General features: G+C 35.2%; 1 protein-coding gene across 8 annotated transcripts in view; it reads right to left on the reverse strand.

Moving 5' to 3' along the window:
• The window catches only part of WDR33 (WD repeat domain 33), a 105,254-nt gene that overhangs the window by 36,774 nt on the left and 49,513 nt on the right, over positions 1-18,967 (reverse strand). Inside the window, exon 8 of one of the 8 annotated variants that reach the window (XM_060016989.1) lies at positions 478-8,991. The exons of 5 other annotated variants lie outside the window; for them this stretch is intronic. In XM_060016989.1, coding sequence (XP_059872972.1) covers positions 8,966-8,991 — 26 coding nt within the window. In that variant the 3' untranslated portion in view covers positions 478-8,965. 2 more of the 8 variants (XM_060016988.1, XM_060016990.1) reach the window with 2 other exon arrangements.

Raw genomic sequence — 18,967 nt, forward strand, 5'->3', positions numbered from 1 at the left:
GAGGTCCAACATTCATATATCAAGTTCCATAATACAAGCAGAGACAGTACGAAATGATAATCAAAGAAAAACCCTTTGACTAGAATAAAGATTTGAGATTGTAGATCAAAGTGAGCCAATGAAGATGAAGTTTAAAATCTTATGCCTATACTCACAGTAAAAATAATAATAAATAAAATAAGTCCACAGAAAAAAAGAGATCATTTAAAAAACATTCAGAAGGGAAAACTAGGGTACCTACAAAATAATGAGAACTGGAATAGCATATGACTTCTCATCAGCAGAACTGACAGAAGATAGTGGAAGCCTTCAAAATCCTGAGGGAAAAGAATTTCACACCTAGAATTTGAAACACAAACTATGAGTCAAGTATGATGGCAAATTATAGACCTCTCCAGACATCAGAATTTTGAAATTTACCTCTCAAGCACTGTTTCGGGAGGGGGGGAGGGGGGGAGTATATTTTTAACTAAATTGAAAAACAGAACAGAGTGGACTTAACAGGGGAAGGCAAAGAAATCCCAGTATGACTGCGGTCACAGGCACAGAAGACAATCAGTCCAAATTAGAGCAGGAAGTCAGAGAACCAGGTGAAGAATATCTTCAAAAATAAAAATAAAATGCATTTACTATAATTGCAAAATTAAAACTTAAAAACTTGCTACGATAAAGGCTTTTAGTGCCATTAAGAAAGAAGGGAAAGTAATTACAAATTATAAGAAAAACTAAAGCAAACTTAATTATGGCATTACTTTCAACAGTTTATAGGACAATCGATTTAAGAAAACAGTCTCACTTGATCTTGATAATCTTCAAGTAGGACAACTTTTAACTGCCACAGAGTTTATTATAAACCTGCTTATACTACTTGTTTCTGAGGTCAACAGGCTCATTCATATTCAAAATTCTACTTATTGGTTTCATTTTTTTTTTTTAGAACTGAAACCTTGGTTAAAAATCCTTGGAGAGATAAAAGGGAGAAAAGTAGAAAAGACATTGAGGGGCATAGATTTCCTTAGGTAACGTAATGGTGAGTCAAGGAACATTGCCTAAAGTTGGTGGCCCCCAAAAGTAAAGAACTAAGAACATTTAAAGCTATATGGGAAACTATCAAAACAACTACAATTCATAACAAAGCCCAGAAGGTAGAAGGCAAGGCTGGTGGTGTAATTACTTGAAATTCTTCACCTTTCATGATAGGTAGTAAACAGACACTGTGTCAGGTAGATATACCAAGAAATATTTTAAATTCTGATGGTAACCGCAGGAAATAAACAAATTAGCTTAAAAGGATTATCCACATTCCATCCCTCTACGGTGCTGGAGAAAATATTTTACCATATGTGCATGTTATTTATAAATTTTAAAAAATAAGCTTACATTTCTAAATGGTGGAAATTTCCTCAAATGTTAAGACTATGGTATCTCTAGAATTTCTGGCTGGATCACAACATTCTTAAAGTTTATTGTTAATGACTCCAGGATGGTGAGGACAACTCAGAAGTATCTTCCAAAAGTTTGAATGGTCATGCTCTGATCCATCAAGTTTACTGCTAGGATTCTATCCTAAAGGAAAATTTACTTAAGTGGGAACAAATATAAAGGTACAATGAAGCTTAGTGAACAACTTTGTCTTTGTAAAACTTCTTGCAAATCCTAAATGTCTGTCATTGAGAATGGTAAAATAAGCTATGGTAGATACATGCTATGTAATGTTATAGAGCAGTTACTTTAAAAAGACTGGAATAGTAATGACACGGAAGAATGATCATGATATACTGTGTTGTGAGAAAAGCAAACAGCAGAAGAATATATGTAGTATAATCCCGTTTCTTTTTGTATATGCGTAAGAGTTGTAGAAACATTCACACCAAACTATTAATGGAATAGTGATGACCTCTGAATGTGAGATTGGAAACAGGGAGGGCAAGACACTGACTTGTTTCTTCTAAGTGTTTGAACTTTTTATGAATGTTTATTACCCTTGTAAAAGGCAGAAAATTCTCAAGAAAACATCTTCAACATTAATCCTACCCAATTCTTTCCTTACCTTTCCACCCCTCCATTCCCCCAACACTGATGCATCATAATAGATCTCAGCCTTCCATATGGCACATGGTAGGAATGTGTGAATCCAGACATTACAATTCTCTCCAAATCTCACTTCCACGTGATACACAGAATATACTTGTCGTCATGCATGACTGATGAAAAAATGCATCTTAAGATGCTGCATGTGGTCTTCGGCTTGGTTGGTTAGGAAATGGTGCTGCTAATAAAGCCAAGGTTGCAAGTGATATCCACATATAGGTCAGTAATTGTTATGAAGTCAGCCTGCATTTGTACTCATCATCTGTCATCTTTCCGGTGACAGGACACGATGTGGAAAAATCAACATAAACCCATTTGAACTAGTGAGAACACTTCTTAAAAGATACATACTGATAGTGGGCTTCAGTCTCTTGGTTGTATTCTGAACACATTCGTGTAGACGTATGACCGCAGTTTATACATTTCTTTGCCAGTCAACCACACTAAGTTGTGTCATCAGTGTTTCCCAGAGAGAAAATGCCGGTTAACCAGGTATCTGCAGCAACACTGCCTGTCTGTGCTCTGTGGGACCAATGTGATGTTGGGGTGTGTGGGACCACAAAGTTCTCAGTTTCTGGTCTTTAATTCTCATCTTCAGCCTTCATACCAAACACAAAATCAAAGTAATGTGGCAGAGTGAAGGTTTCTCAACCTTAACCGTGCTTGAAGAATGATTTTTCTTTTACTACTCATTTTTAGAAAAGGCAACTATATAAGGAGAAAATCAAAGACTGAAGAAAAACAGAATAAGAACTTATAATGTGACTGCACTGCTAGAAATGGAGTATGTGATTTTGATCTAACTTAAAATGTCTATTTAAAATGCCCAAGTAACTCACAATGCAGAGATCTATCATTTTTCTGGCCGTTATATCCTTTCAAGATATTATAAACCTAGTAAAAAGTAGCAACGGGAAGAAAATTCTGCTGCATCTATAGAATAACTTAGTATATCTTATATTCACCAAATATGAATCTACCTAACTAGAACTCAAAAAAAACAGCTAGTGATTCTCAGGAAAGATTCAAACGTATTATCTATTCAAAAACCAAACAAGCAAGCAACCAAAAAAAGGAACAGAACTTTGGGGACAGTGCATGGGGAACGGTGGGAGTGAATTATTGCCTTAAGGTAATGCTGTGATTCTGAGATGACAGTGGAAATAAAGTATGAGGACTTATATAAATAAAGCTTTAAAAAATAAGTCATAGTTCCATTTCAATATAATGTTATTTATTTAAATGTGGCTTACAATACAATTAATTTTATCAATGACACATCTAAACCTAAGAATCACTACTGAAATAGGATAATGACAACCCATCCCAATTCTTGATCTAGTCATCTCCTCTTAAATGAACCCTTTATAATATCTTTCCTAATCAATTCCAACTTCCTCTTAAACCAAATTAACTTAAATGTGTTACTTTCTTTACACCCTCCATGCTTTTTGCATCTTTCCTAGCACATATATGACTTAAGCAACATTTACTTCATGCCTACAACATGAGAAGTGCCTTCTTCTGTGTACTTCTGGGACCCTCACAACAACCCTGTGAGGTAGGTACCATTAGCTCCACTTTACAGAGGAGGAAGCGCATACTGAGAGAGATTGACCTGCCCAACAGCAGAGCTGGGATTCAAAGCCATACCTGCTGCTCTCAGATGAGTAATGTTTAAAGTACCCCAGACGAAAAAACAAAGATTGCCCAAGTAGAAACTATGATTGTAGCCAGAATTTTGGAGCAGCTGGAGAAGAGGTTCGACAACATTAATGATTTCTTCTTCCTTGTCACTTAACCACTGTAAACAGCAATTACACTATATTCTCCTATACTTTATTTTAAAAGGAAAAATTTTTTTGGCTGTGCCGCGTGGCATGCAGGATCTTAGCTCCCCGACCAGGGATTGAACCCATGCCCCCTGCAGTGGAAGCGCAGAGTCCTAACCACTAGACCACCAGGGAATTCCTGTATTCTCCTATATTTTAAAGGTAGCAATACACAAACAGAAAATTTACCCCTCCCTTTTTTATAGAAAAAAAATGACACATTACAAACAGACTTGCACTCAACATTGACTATAAAAAGACATAGTAAACTGGTACTATTTCACAACAACCCTTATGGTAAGTGGATAGTTACAAAGAAAACATAGATGCAAGTCTACTGGTTACAGTAAATAATAGGAAAAGAGTTTTGTGGGGATCATGAAAATGGGTTGCTGCCCAGATAGATTTAATTTTAAATTACAAAACCTTATCTGGACACTTTAAATCAAGAGAATGTACCACAAACCTTTGTGCCTAAATTACATGAAGATGTATTCTGGCATCTACATTTGGCCCAAATCAACCATATTCTAATGCTACTACTGCTCTACTAAAAGCATCAAGAGTTCAAAAGTTTTGCAATCTAAATCCTTTCTTAAAGGTTTTTGAGATTCTCATGAACACTCAAAGCTATCATGAAGATTTCAATGACAAAATATGATTATATTCTTTATTTCTATAGGAAAATTCTATAGACCAATGGCAAAACTAGTAGTACCACATAAAGAGACTGGTTTGCCTATAGTGTGTCTTGCTTGTCTAATGGAGCTAGACATTTTGAATTCTCTAATCATGTGACACTATCCTAATGTGCTCTATACTTTTAATAAGTACCCATAGTCAAGTCTTAATTACAAACCTAGCTTTTCTAGTATTAAAACTTACTCAGTTTTTACCAAATGACAAAAAGATTCAGTATTAAGAATACTCCCAGTTTATTATTCAAGGTAAAGATTCAACAGAAGAAGCCTATCTTGCAGTTTCCTAGGAGACAAATTTTGTTCTGAAGACCTTCACATTTAAAAAACATTATCTCCAGACTTGCATGAGCAGATGCTCCACAAATACATGATTTTGAAAAGCTACCACTTTCAAAATCACAAAAATGGTAAGAACTACCTCATTAATCACAGGGATATTTTTCTATGCACTATAATACAATAATACAATGCTTACTTTAGTATATGAAATTAAGATACCATTAAAAGTGATGCTTTGAAACCAAAAATCTCCAGCTATCACTTGTATTGCTCATGAAGACAAGAATAAGTACTTGACTCCCTCCTCCATACCCAGGGCCTGGCACCTAGCTTGGCACACAGTGCACAGCAATTACTTAAATAAATGAATAAATATACACTTTTCAGTGATCTTTGATGCACATGAATAAACTACAGAGTGGAGTTTCAAAACATGGTCTTTTTTTGGCCTTAAGTCAACCTGAGAGTTCATAAAGAATTTTACAATTATTATAATTATTAATTGTAAGGCTTTTTTAAACAGTGTTCATAGTCTTAAAAACCTTTAAAATCCCTTTGGTGTATACTGCTATGTATTATAATAACAAAGACAACAGAGAAAATAAACAGTTGACTCTTCCCAGATCTAAAGAACTCCTGAAGTATGAAAAAGTAATTCCTAGACACTAAATTTAGTAAAATAAACCCTAAGATCCCCAGAGAGGTTAATGAAGCAAAACTGACTCATCTTATTTCTTAAAAAGGACATGTTTTTACCCACTAAAGGTACCCCGTGCTTTTCCAAAGTTCGCTTTACACCACTTCGCTTTTATGAAAGATCTACATTAGTACAGACATACCTCCAAGATACTGTGGGTTCGGTTCCAAACCACAATTAAGCAAATATTGCAATAAAGCAATTCACATGAATTTCTGGTTTCCCAGTACTTAAGTTATATTTACACATACTGTATCTATTAAGTGCGCAATAACAGTATGTCTTAAAAAAATGTACCTACCTTAATTAAAAATTAACGCTATTGGAAAATGGCGCTAATAGGCTTGCTTGAAACAGGATTGCCACAAACCTTCAATTTGTGAAAAATGCACTATTGTGAAGTGCAGCAAAACGAAGTACAATAAAACAAGGTGTGCTTGTACCTGTTTTTGCTAACAGAAAGAAATCCAAAGAGAATTTCTGCTTTTGCAAAAAAAGGCAAAAAGCATTTGTTTTGCAGCAAAACCGAGATAGAGGCAGTGGACACCCTGAGCAACAAGAGTGGCGCCACCAAGCTCCTTCGCTAGGAACTACACTCAGCATCTCAGCAGCAAGCCATGGTAGTCTGCGAGCACCTGCACTTTGTCTCGATTTATTTTGTGCATCCGTTGGCAAGCTGAGTCCTACTTTAGGATAGTGGGGGAAAACTAATTACTTCTAGCCAGCTGAAAACTAGCATGATTCCCAACTGCCTTTGTAAAAATATACCTGTCAGTATCACCGCAGCTTGTTCAAGTGACAGACCCAACAGGTCACTGCTATTAAACCCTGACCTCCCCCAGCTGGTCCCTACATAGTGAGAAGCCAGTTGGACTTAAATGCTATTGAGGGGCGGGGGGGGCGGGGGGGGGGGTGAAGCAGTTGCTGATCTCTGAGAACTAATCTGAGGCTCACAGCTAAGCCTCCATGTTATTAAAAACTGATCCGACATTTACAGCTAAACCATGTTGTTCTCCTGTTGGACAATCTCACTGAACATCTGTATCAAATTAAGTCATTCTGAGATCACGATGACGTGAAACAAAAACAAGGTCCTGCAAAACCTACAAAATACCAAACATCTCTCTTATGCTAAAAGAGTGATAGACCTCACTTCTTTGAACCCTTACCTCAATTACCCAAAGTCCAAATCCTATAATATAATCTTTATAACATCCTCTTACTGAGATACCCCGTGGTTCCCTATGGTCTGTGTTCTTTGCTTACGACGAGTAATAAACCCAATTTGTTCAACTACAGGTATGCTCCTGGTGATCTCTGACTACAGGCACTTACACTTGTCAATACTAATAGTAGAATAAAACAGACTGAGTGTTCTGGGGTTACAAAATGACTCTAAAACATGCCTTATTAATACACATCTCATAATTCACAGGGAGGGCAGCTTTGGATGATTTTGGCATAAGATTTCTTCCCTTTTGCTTTCAATGTCAAAGCCATGCTAGTGTGTGTTGAAGAGTTCAGATAAAATAAAAAGCATTATTGCCAATCATACTGAGAAGGCATAGGAGAAGCCTATCTAGCCAAGATGACCAAGAGAACGAGTTCATCAAGAGTCTATTCAACTGGAGGCATATGCTCAAGTATCTGGGCTACACGCAGATTCAGAAGTATTTTTAAAAAAGGGTTCCAGGAAAATACTCAGCAACAATAAAACCAAAGGTATGTAAGGAAAAGGTGGAAGGAAATAACTCTGAAAAAAAAAAGTGCTCACCATAACTACTGGAAAATCTAGACAATAGGTTAGTATGAGAAGAAAATGAAGATTTTCATATGTACTTTTCCACTGAAAGATTTTTTTAGATGTGCAAAAAAATCTCCCAATTTACAGCTGAATGTTACTTTTGTAAGAATTAATCACATCCAGAGGTGAAAAAAACCAAGAATGCCAACTTAAAACAAACAAGTTTCTATAACACAAACAAATCTACTAGACACTAAAATCAGCATTTTGTCAAAAAAAATTTTTTAAAGCTAGTCTATTCATAACTATATGTTTAACACAAAAGTTAAAATCTAGAAGTCTTAAAGAACTTGAGGATAATAATTTTTAAAAAGCCCCTCTCTGGCCCAAAGAAAAAACAGAAAACATCTTTTAACTTATCAACTATAAAATCCACTTTAAAAGAAAGAAAGAGGGCTTCCCTGGTGGCGCAGTGGTTGAGAGTCCGCCTGCTGATGCAGGGGACACGGGTTCGTGCCCCGGGTCGGGAAGATCTCACATGCCGCGGAGCGGCTGGGCCCGTGAGCCATGGCCGCTGGGCCTGCGCATCCGGAGCCTGTGCTCCGCAACAGGAGAGGCCACAACAGTGAGAGGCCCGCGTACCACAAAAAAAAAAAAAAAAGAAAGAAAGAAAGAAAAAAACTATGAAAAAAAAAAATCACCCATTACTTACCTTCCAGATATAACCGGAAGATTTTCATGTCTAAGGTTGGGGACATGGGTAAATGTATGCTGTTCCCCTAGCGTCTACTGTGTCCTTCCTGGCCACAGAAGATGTAAGTTTGGAGTCTGAGATCCCAAACATGAAAGTCATTGTCTTCAAAGGCACATCATTTCCTAGGAACCTACATTGTGTGGGCATTTTGCGTGAGAGAAAACATTTTTACCACCACTGCCCTCTAACATGTAGCACACAAAGTGCTGCATATATTACACTCTGATTTCCCTTGTTATACAGGCATTACCATTTACTTTTTATGGATCATGAAAACCTGGTTATTCAACAAGTAGAAGGAGCAATGATTTAAGCTCATCTTCTGATGCCATCATGCAGTTGAAAACCATGACTTCAATATAGCAATAAAAAATGTTTAAAAGTTTGTTCAAAAAAAAAAAAAGTTTGTTCAAAGACAATATATATTATACCATGTAATGTCTGTGTAACTTACAGTAGGAAAAGGAAGTTTGTGGTAAATGAGGTAATAAAAGATTTTAGGGAACAACGGGCTAAATATTCATAAGTTACATTTTACAGTAACCTCCTCCGTAAATCTCTTCTAAATTTATTTTTTCAAGAAATGCAAATTTATTGCCTGCTGGATTTTAGCACATTTATTTCAAATGTGATTGTAAAATAATGATGAAGGAAACACCACAATATTGACTACTGTCTCTTTACAGTCTAGACCTTAATAACAGTGCCAAGCCTTGTCCTTTACAATTATCACGGTCCTTGGTGAGCCTCCTCCAGGACTGAAACTCTCCTCTACCAAACTGAGTCTTTCAAGCACCTATCATCTCACGGGCTGCAATCTCTAAATATCCAATTCCCAAAACAGAGCTGTGTCAGCATCTTATTTCCTCATGGTGGAAGGATAGCAGATTTTCCTTTTTTTAAAAAAAAAAGGTACAAAAGCAATTATACCCCTAAAAAAAAAAAGGTACAAAATAAAAAGGAAAAAACTACATTTAAAACACTTAATTCAAAAAGTTAAAGTATTTTATAGTAACATTTAATGATTTTTCTGCTAGAATTTAATAAACCAAACAAAATGCCTAGTGTACTCTTGAATCTTTGTTTTAATAAAGATTTTATTTTTACCCAGAAGACCCTTGGTGATTTACATTTGCATGGCACATTAAAACATTAAATCTGTAAAACTAAAAATGTCCTAAAAAATTAGACTAAGCCACTTGAAAAAGATGTAAATGGAAGTTTCCATAAATCTCTGAAAACTAAATTAAATGATCTGATTTGACCATTACAAAAAATATGTAAAATATTAAAAACACCAAACTTCTGAAGTATTTCAAAACATTGAGGGCCTACAGAAAGAACATTAGAAGCGGGTGGTGTACTATATGACCTCAAGAAAGAAGCAGGATTTATGTTCAGAAATCATCAAACTTACAATGAATGCTCTTTAACTTCTAATACCTCCTGTAATATCATCCTGTTTGCTCTTAGAATCACTTTATCAGTCGGGCCCATGTCTGCTACATCCTATGTAAGGATCTAGATCCCACCCTGTAACAAACTCCACCAAAGACTTCTGGGATAGAATAGGCTACACGCCCAGCCAGTCGGCTGTCAGCTGGCAAGCTGGATGGGATGGGGACAGAGGATGATCAGGAGGCTGAAACAGTTGATACTAGATTTCTATATTTAAGTCCTGTCTATTGTGACAAAAAATATGTGGAATACACTTTCCCCAAAACTTCTAACTTACTGCTTATCACATTCCTCATCAAAGATGACAAACAGAAATGACATTTTACCAGAGCTATCACTAGCTCACCCAACTTTACTATATTGCTAAATGGAGTCTGAAGTTTAAAACTGTGATCAAATTCAGTCAATAGGAAAAAAATACCTGTTCTTTCCTCAGAGAAAAATAAATGCTGTCCCAAGGAATCAGACTAGACACCAATTACCACAATCTGCTGCAGTGTGATAAGCTGTGAAGACTGCTGGATTTCAGTTATTCAGCACTATTTCACCATAGTACTAGGCCAATTTACAAAACATCTGAAGAAATGAAAGAGCTAGGGAAATGCTGAAAATGCTGCTTAAGAGACAAGATCATGCCTTGTAAATATATCAGCAAAAGAATCAAGCACAGCATCTTGACCAGTAGGTAATCATTAAATATTCAATTCATCTAACAATTAAAATAGAATCTTTAAATGTTTCCATATGAGATCTTAAGATCTAAACTTCCCTTTACTCTTTGCCCAATTCTAAGCGCTGAATTTTTTACACCTGAAAACATTGGAAAATCATGACAACTCTGTTTAAACAAGTGTTCATATTTATGGACTACCTGTAAATAAAAACTTGTACTACTGTAAAAACTAATGACAATGGATGAAAAATATTTAAATGAGAAAAGTAGAATACACTTCTGAAATAACCATTTTAATCCTTAAATAGGCAGAGACAGGGAAACAGGCTCCGAAATTACCTTTGGAAATGACATAATTGCTGGCATCCACTGAACACTCTTTATGGCACTAGTTAAGTGCTTCTTATGAATTAACCCATTTATTTCTTGCAACTTAGTAGGTTGGTACTATTATTAATCCCCATTATACACATGAGGACACAACCACAGTAATGTGATTTACATGGCTGCTAACAGCTAAAACTGAATCACATTCAGATTGTGATTGTAGTAATACACAATACTATCTCTTTATACACTAACTTCTGTTATGTAACAGGAAACTAGTAAAAGAAGCTAATCAGAAAAAATAGTAAAACATTATTTTCAAAAGAGTACAGAAGCAAATCAAGGAAAGGAAATTAAGAAAGCTCCACTAAGGGAAAGTGAGATGATAGAAACCACAAAATGACAAAATAAAGAACAGTAGAAAAAAAGGAAAAATAATTTAATGAAAATATCTTGGAAAGTCTAAACTACCTAATAGAAGGCTTAGGTGGAAAAGAGGCAGGAAGGAATCTTTAGAGTGCTGAAAACACTCTGTATCTTGATCTAAGAGGTGGTTAGATGAGTGTGTAAATATGTAAAAATACATCATACTGTACACTTAAGATTTGTGTACTTTACTGTATATGCATAATATGATCTAAAAGTATAAATATTTTAAAATATTTTTTATAAGATGAGGTGGCTTTGAGGCTCCATTTATTACTTCAAGCAGTAGGATTAATTAAATGATCTTATGTCTCACCAAAAATATTTTTAGAACAGAAGGTGGCAGTATCTCCTCATGGGATAATATCCCATCCACTTAACCCTTTGTAATGAATGTATCCACATGCTTGACTTTCAGGCTTTTGGGTCTGCCTTAAAACATGAAACTACAGTTAACAGACAACCTAATCCACGTTAATTAATTATTATCAAATAGAACCATCCTTCTGAAAAAGGAGTGCGTTCTATAATCTCCGTAACAGTTGGCAAAGCTAAACGTGGCACAACTTCAGCAAAGGAAAGCCTAACAGCTCACAGAATAATAGCCCATTCTCTTTTCAACAAAAAAATTCCATAATTAAATCCAAATATGATGTCCTATTTTCTCCCCATCCCCTTTATTCTAGACATATATACAATAAATCCAATCCTACTTCCATACAAAAGCCTTTAAATATTTGAAAATGACAAAACTTTTCTTCAATCTCTTATCGAAGTTGAATACTAAACTTCCCTTTACTCTTCCTCATGATTTCCAGATCCTTCTCCATTCTAATCATCTCCCGTCAATAATTAAGCCCCATCATTCTGAACATCACTTTTACAAATAGGGGAAGGCATGACACCTCAAGAATTCACACTTATCATCTAACACCCATGATCGTTTTCATATGAACTCTCATAAACCAGTCTAATAAACTCCAGAATTGAGGTTGAAAACCTAAATACAGAACTTTACACTCATCTCTATTTAAAATTTAACATAATACTTTTCTATTAAGTTTAACATCACATTATCTTCTTGAATCCTGATGAGATTCAAGAGGTTCTCTCTAGATGAGAATTTCTGCTTGTAATTTTGAATTACCTGTACATTTGCAAAGCAAGCCATCTTTAATAAAAAATGTTAAACATGACAGAGGCCAAGTAAAGGATCTTGCAGCACTCTCTGCACACTTGCCTCACAGATAACAAACATCCAATGAAACTTTTTTGGAAATGACCAACCATGCAGCTATAAAGCCATGATCCTCTACCATGACTCACAGATGAATTCAAAAGATTGACTACGGTTTGACTACAATTTCCTTGACCGCCTCCGGTAATTCTAGAAAAACAGGGTTGTTTTAGCATGACCTATTCCAAACCACCGGTTTTCAATGGAAGCAGTAATGTCCCTTAATGAGCATTTTGTAAACTTTTCTTCTCAGAGCCTGTATGCATGTGCACTGGTGCCTTTTTAAAAAAGTTTAATGTGTAGCAGTTATTATCAATGAAGTTCATTTCAGAAGAGTTAAAACTATTTATTAGAAAAAGCAATTAATAGGCTTTACAGGACCAAGACCAGCTACTCTAACCTTTGATGACTCCTAGTATCAAAAATTACTTTTGTTTAATAATATATAAAAAGTTTCCACTGCAGATAAAATATTGAGCTCCCAGGTATGAAGTTTCTTGGACTCACCTTTGTACCTTGGTTCTGCACTCATGTTGATTTCCCTCAGTATTTCCTAATTGTTTTAATGTGGTAGAATACTTATGGTTTCCACCTTTGACAAAACAAACCTGGAAACTGAGTAGGGATTCCCACAAGCTGTCAAAGGGAGATGCCAGGTGCAGAAAATGCTCAAGGTTTAACTCTTGAACAGATAATTTAAAAAGGAGAAAAAAATACATACATAGCCTGAAAACAGCAACAATTGGCCACTTTTAAAGCCACATACCCTAAGCTGGATCTCTACATGATGTCTGCACTTTTGCCCGCTCAGAACTACAGACAAAGGGGCATACACTAGTCGGGGGGGGGCTCTAATAAAGCAGCACACTGGGCTACGGAGAAGCTCCACCTACCCCTGCTCAAAGGCACCTTGTGGTGGCTGGGCCTTCCTTGGGGTTCCCTGGAACCAGTGCAATACTTAAAAACATCAAGTTAAAGCAGGTGCAGTTCACTGGGCTAATGCAAGTAACACGATATTCTAAAATCATGCTAAGAAGGTACACTTCTCTCAAAGAGAACTATATTAAATTATATTCAGCGGAAAAAAACATCAAGAGGACTCAGCAGATTGATTTTGAGACATAATAGTGTGTTCTGGACAAATTAAGACTATTTTATGACAATCTGTAAAAACGGATAAATGACCAAGAAACTACCATTTCTTCCTTTAAATAGAAATTCTTCTAGTCTCTTTATAACTCAAGAGATCACAGCATGGCAGGTGCTTCTTAGAAATTCCTGAGATATGATTTAAATCAAATTTTAAGATGGTTTTCAAATATATAATAAAAAAGTGAGTAAAGGGAAAAAATGACTATGAAAAAAACAATATTTGTTTTGGTACTTAATGTCCCTCACTGGCAAATAACTTATTTGTGGTGATACCATATTTTAATCATATACTTTTATTAAGGATCTACCCAGTAGAAATGAAGAAGCCAGAAGGGTATTATATATTTATCTACTTTTACCAGCTCTTTCCAAAGCTCTGAAATTTAACTTTAAAAACTATCAAAAACTTGATTAGCTGAGAAGCTCTATAAGAGGGTAACTAATTCCTCAGCAAATAGAAATTTAAGCCTCACTCAAAATAAACTGAAGCAATTACAGAATATTTACTAAATGCAAAGATGAAAACTGACTGCCTAGATTACGAGTCACAGTGATTTGTTGCTGTCAAAAAACTGGAATCTTTATACACAAAAGAATGTCTGGAAATAACTCGACTCTTAATTATAACAGTGGATAAGACAGTAACAGTGTGTAGCACTGGCATCCCAAGAAAGCTAAGATCTATTTTCAACAAGTTTTTGCCACATTTGTGCAATATCTTAAGTGTAGAGTTAGAAAGGACAAAACCCGGCATAAAAATCTAAAACAATTCCTGTAAAACTGTGGATGGATTATATAAAATGACTATTTCAGGACACTACTACACTAATTTCTTCAAATAATTTGCTTTAGAAGTAAATATTAAGTCTTCTTCCCTCTCATGATATACCCAGATAGTTATTTATCAATACATAGGAGAACCTACCATGATCCAGTCTGTTCAGCAGAGCAGAGGAAAAAGAGCCTTAAATAAACGCTTCCTCAAAATAAGGGATCACAGATAAGAGAAAACAGGTGTCAATCAATATATATATGGGCCCACATGATTGTTTGGATGATTATATAAGATGTGCCTGAAGTACTTTTAATATTAAAACATGCTATGTTAGTGGAAGGAGTTATTCTGCTATAGGCTATTTATTTTAAAGGAAGCTGGGTGTTTTTCGTCTTGGAGAGAACAGAAAGGATTTTGTGGAATGTTCTGTACAAATACATTAGGTCCATTCATCATAAACTTCATGGTTTGCCAATTTTACTTTAAATAAGTAAAATTATTTCCAATGAAAAGCATCAGAGGGGACTTCCCTGGTGGTCCAGTGGCCCGCACTTCCACTGCAGGGGGCATGGATTCGATCCCTGGTAGGGGAACTAAGATCCCACATGCCGCAGAGCACGGCCAAAAAAACAAAAAGAAAAAAAAAAAAATCAGAGATTTTTTTGAACACTCAGACTTTGTAAACATGTCTTTACACAGTTCAAAAACACACTTTTTGAACCAAAAGATCTTTGCAGAGGAGTTTATCTCATTAAGAACCACAGCCAAATACAATCAGGCACGGATAAGCAGAGATTTAGTAAAAATACTAATAGTATTCTTTTCCCTAAGCTGTGTGTACTCAGGTTCATTTCCTCTCCATGAGTGCTATATTTTAAAACTGAAAACGGATCTTACCTCCTGAGTAAGTCTCAGTACAACTCCTTATGTCCATGTTCTATTTATATAACCTAGCTTATAACTCATCTGCAGTTTGAACTATTCGTTGTGGTTTAATTTTTTTGGTTGTTAAATATACATTGAAAACCTATAGCCTATATAAACAGCTTTAAAGAAGACTGGTAAAATAAACTTGAGTACCTAAATTCTCTCTACCCACACTTCTCTCCTTTCCCCCCAAACATCTCGACAATTCTGTCATCACAGCTCAGGAAGACATTATTACATCCATGCTGATGATATTTTTAAAACATAAAAGAGGCAGTTTAACATAATGAATAAGAGCATGAACTCTGGAGTGAAATAACATGGGTTCAAATCTGAGCCTCAAAAAAAAAAAAAAAAAAAAAAAAATCTGAGCCTCCCCTCTTACAAGTTATATTACCTCGGGGAGGTTTACTTAACTTTCTTGTACCTTGGTTACTGATTTGTAAAATGTGGAATAAACAGTATTTATCTCATAGGGTTACTGGTAAGATTAAATGAAGTACTGGTTACTGGTAAGATTAAATGAAGTACTTAAAATATGCCTGATACATAGTAAGTGTAATGTGTCAGCTACTGTTGTTAAAATCAAGAAGGTAAAACAAAATTAAAGCATGCTAAAGCTGGTAAACTGGATTCTTTTTAAGTTATATATAATATACATGTTATATATCATATAATATATAATTATGCTTCTCATTAAAATTTACTCCGTATTCTGATTCTACATTTTCAATCTTTCACATTTTCATTTTAGTCACAAGTGATTTGCTTCTAACTTTACACTGATAAAACTACATTTTTTTTTTTAAACTACACTTCTAATACTCTCATGACTCTTCTCCCCTAATATCCAACAATATTGTTTGTGACAATATCTTACCTTTCCTACTAAACTTTAAGAATCAAGAGGGTAGGAGGTCATCATACCTTATTTTCTTTTAAATTTCTTCTACCTATGATAGCATGCATATAATATATGCTAATTAAATAAATGGATTTTAATGCCTCTATTTCTCTTAGAGTCAAGTGCGTAAACACCTAGAGGCTCATTTAGACTCATGTATTCCTGGTGCTTAAATGTTATTTTAATCACAGTCCATAATTTGAGTGCTGCAATTCATAATAGAAAAGGATAAATGTGTATAAATTATGCTGATATGCATATGCTTTGGAAACGGGTGGACATATACATGGTACTTCTCAATGTTGCAGTATATTCAATTTCACAAGTGTTTCCTCTTCCCATCTATGGACCAAACATTACAACTTCAAAGTAGCAAATCTGGCAATAGATCGATGCTCATTTTTTGTTAAAAATACTGATTATTTTCTCTTGTGCAACTTCTTCTTTTTCCAAGAAGCATAAGAATCATCTCAGTAATGACACTAAAAAGCAACTGTAAATTCTGCACTCACAGGGATCCTGTAAGCTTATAGCTGAAAGACTGCATTAAGAAGACATGAGAGCTGTCTTCAAATACTTAAAGGGCTGCTATGTAGAAGAGTACAGACTTGATTTTTTGTGTTCCAGAAGGTAGGACAAGTTATAAGAAAGTGGGTTTCTGATATAAAGAAAGAACTTTCTGAAAATCAGAGCTACCTAAAATTGAAAAAGAGATTCATGTGCGGTAGTGAATACTGTATCACTAAAAATGTTTTGTGAGTAGAAAACTGGTTTTGGGGAATGATGTAGAAAAGTATTAAAGAGTTGGACTACGTGATCACAAACATCCCTTCAATCAAAATGTTCTTGGATTTTCTTAACTTAATCCCAAGTGATGGTCTGATGCACAACACTAATATGCCTTAGGAATATACCTACCTGCCTGGCGTCACACAGCCTATGTAGGCTACATGAACATCACCCCCTTTCTATAGGGCAACTGACATTTTAGAGGCCACCCTATTTGCTTAACTCTGTGATCCACCTTTCTCTCTACGAACAGAACTAAATTAAGTTCACTTCAAATTTTATTTGAAGAATTTCACATCACCCCTTGAGACAAGTGGAGTTCCATCATCCCCTGATCACCAAGAACAGAAAAATTATAACAACATTGGTTTCACTATTTTATAATCGTCTCTAAAGTTCAGAAAATTTAGAAAAATGAAGAATGATAGAAAATGGATAATTGGAAAAACCCGTCTACTACACCAGATCCACTATCAGAACTACTACTTGGGTGGTATAATTAACTTGGCTTATATATTTATACTTCTCATATACTCATTGAGGTACAAAGAAAAAAATCATGACCATAAAGCAAGTAGAATACTGTTTAAAAGAAGTAAAAAACATGAATAAGCTAGAATACAAATCCTAAAAGTACATGCAAGTTCATTATACTCTTGTGCATGTTTGAAATTTTCATAGTGAAAACTTAAAAAGAACACCCACATAAAAAATAAAATTCAACTCTCAGTATAGACATGATATTGGTGTATTTTTAAGCTACGAGAAGAACAGGTAATGACCCAGCATCCACATTACCCAAATCCACCTGGACTCAAATCTGAAAATATTTAACTGCTGACTAATAACTCATGTACACTACATTTCAGAAGAAAAGTTCCTAAGCACTATTTAGAAACAGTTTCATTACCAAAACTGAATTAACACTTCAATGGAATTTGGGATCGAAAATGCTATCTTATAGTAGCTTTTCTTCTTCTTCTTTATTTAATCCAAGATGCAGAGTGGTTTTGTATCAGACTTTACAGTTATTATAGTCCTAGGTCACTGTAAAATTAATGGTTTTGATCCTTTAGAATTACTTTCAATAAATAAAATTATTTGGTTTCCTCTATATTTCTTAGGATTTTCAAAGGCTAGAAAAAGTTGTTTCCCTTATCACTGTTTAGCAGCTAAGACTTCTACTAATAGTGAGGAAAGATGCAACATTAGTGTAGCATCAGGCCAGTTGTCAAGTGACAGGATGCTAGTCCTGGCTCTGAACTTCTTTTACCTTGAACATGTCACTTAAGCCTTCTGGGTCATGATGCTCATCCATACAATAACTCAGATTAGATGATTTCAAAGGCTCCACCTAGTTCTGAAGCTGTACAATATTATGACCTCATTGTCAGGACACCCCTTCACTATGACAGGTGAAGGTGCTATATCCTTATGCTAGCTATCACAATACGTTACTGTGGGTAAAACCCACACGAAATGTGCAAAGCCAGGAATGTTTAAAAATTGTGATTAAAAAAAATAACACTGGCTTGAAATATGGGTTAAATATCAAGAATACTTAGCTTCTTGTCTAGAAAGCATCGACACTATATGCTGTAAATAAAGCTCTGAAAAAGGTATAAAAAACTTGTAAGTCAACCAAGGTAACTAACTCTGCCAACTCTTGAACAAAAAGGGCAAAATCTCTGAATAGTAATTGCTTGACACCCAATGTCTGTGGCACCCATTCTCCCACCCTGCATTTATGTGTCAGAGGAAGATGTTACTTTTATGGCATATTGGAATGAAGAGTATGCAACAGAATGTACGCCTTGTTAAATCAGCATAGGTTCAAATTAAGCACTTGAGAAAACTACCTTCCCAATTAATAATAAACTAATGAGATTCAGTTAAAAGCGTAAATGTTTTTTGTTTCAATGTTTGTATTGAATATATAAAACACACAGTTAATTTCCTTAACTTACTTTAACAGCACTGAATTCACATAAATGGTGTTGATGTACTGTGAGTATTTCAACAGCCCCACCTTAGGAAGTCTAAATCTAAGTTAATCCAAGTGAAAATACGGATTTCTTTTCTAGGATAGAGTAATTTATAGATGTTAGTTTATAATTATGAAATCAATAAAAGTAAATAAAAATCCCTCCAAAGCTTAGTAACAAGTGGGCCATGTAGCACAAATGTGGTATACTGAAAAA

The sequence above is a fragment of the Delphinus delphis genome, chromosome 7 (assembly GCF_949987515.2).
Source record: "Delphinus delphis chromosome 7, mDelDel1.2, whole genome shotgun sequence".
NCBI classification, from domain to species: domain Eukaryota; kingdom Metazoa; phylum Chordata; class Mammalia; order Artiodactyla; family Delphinidae; genus Delphinus; species Delphinus delphis.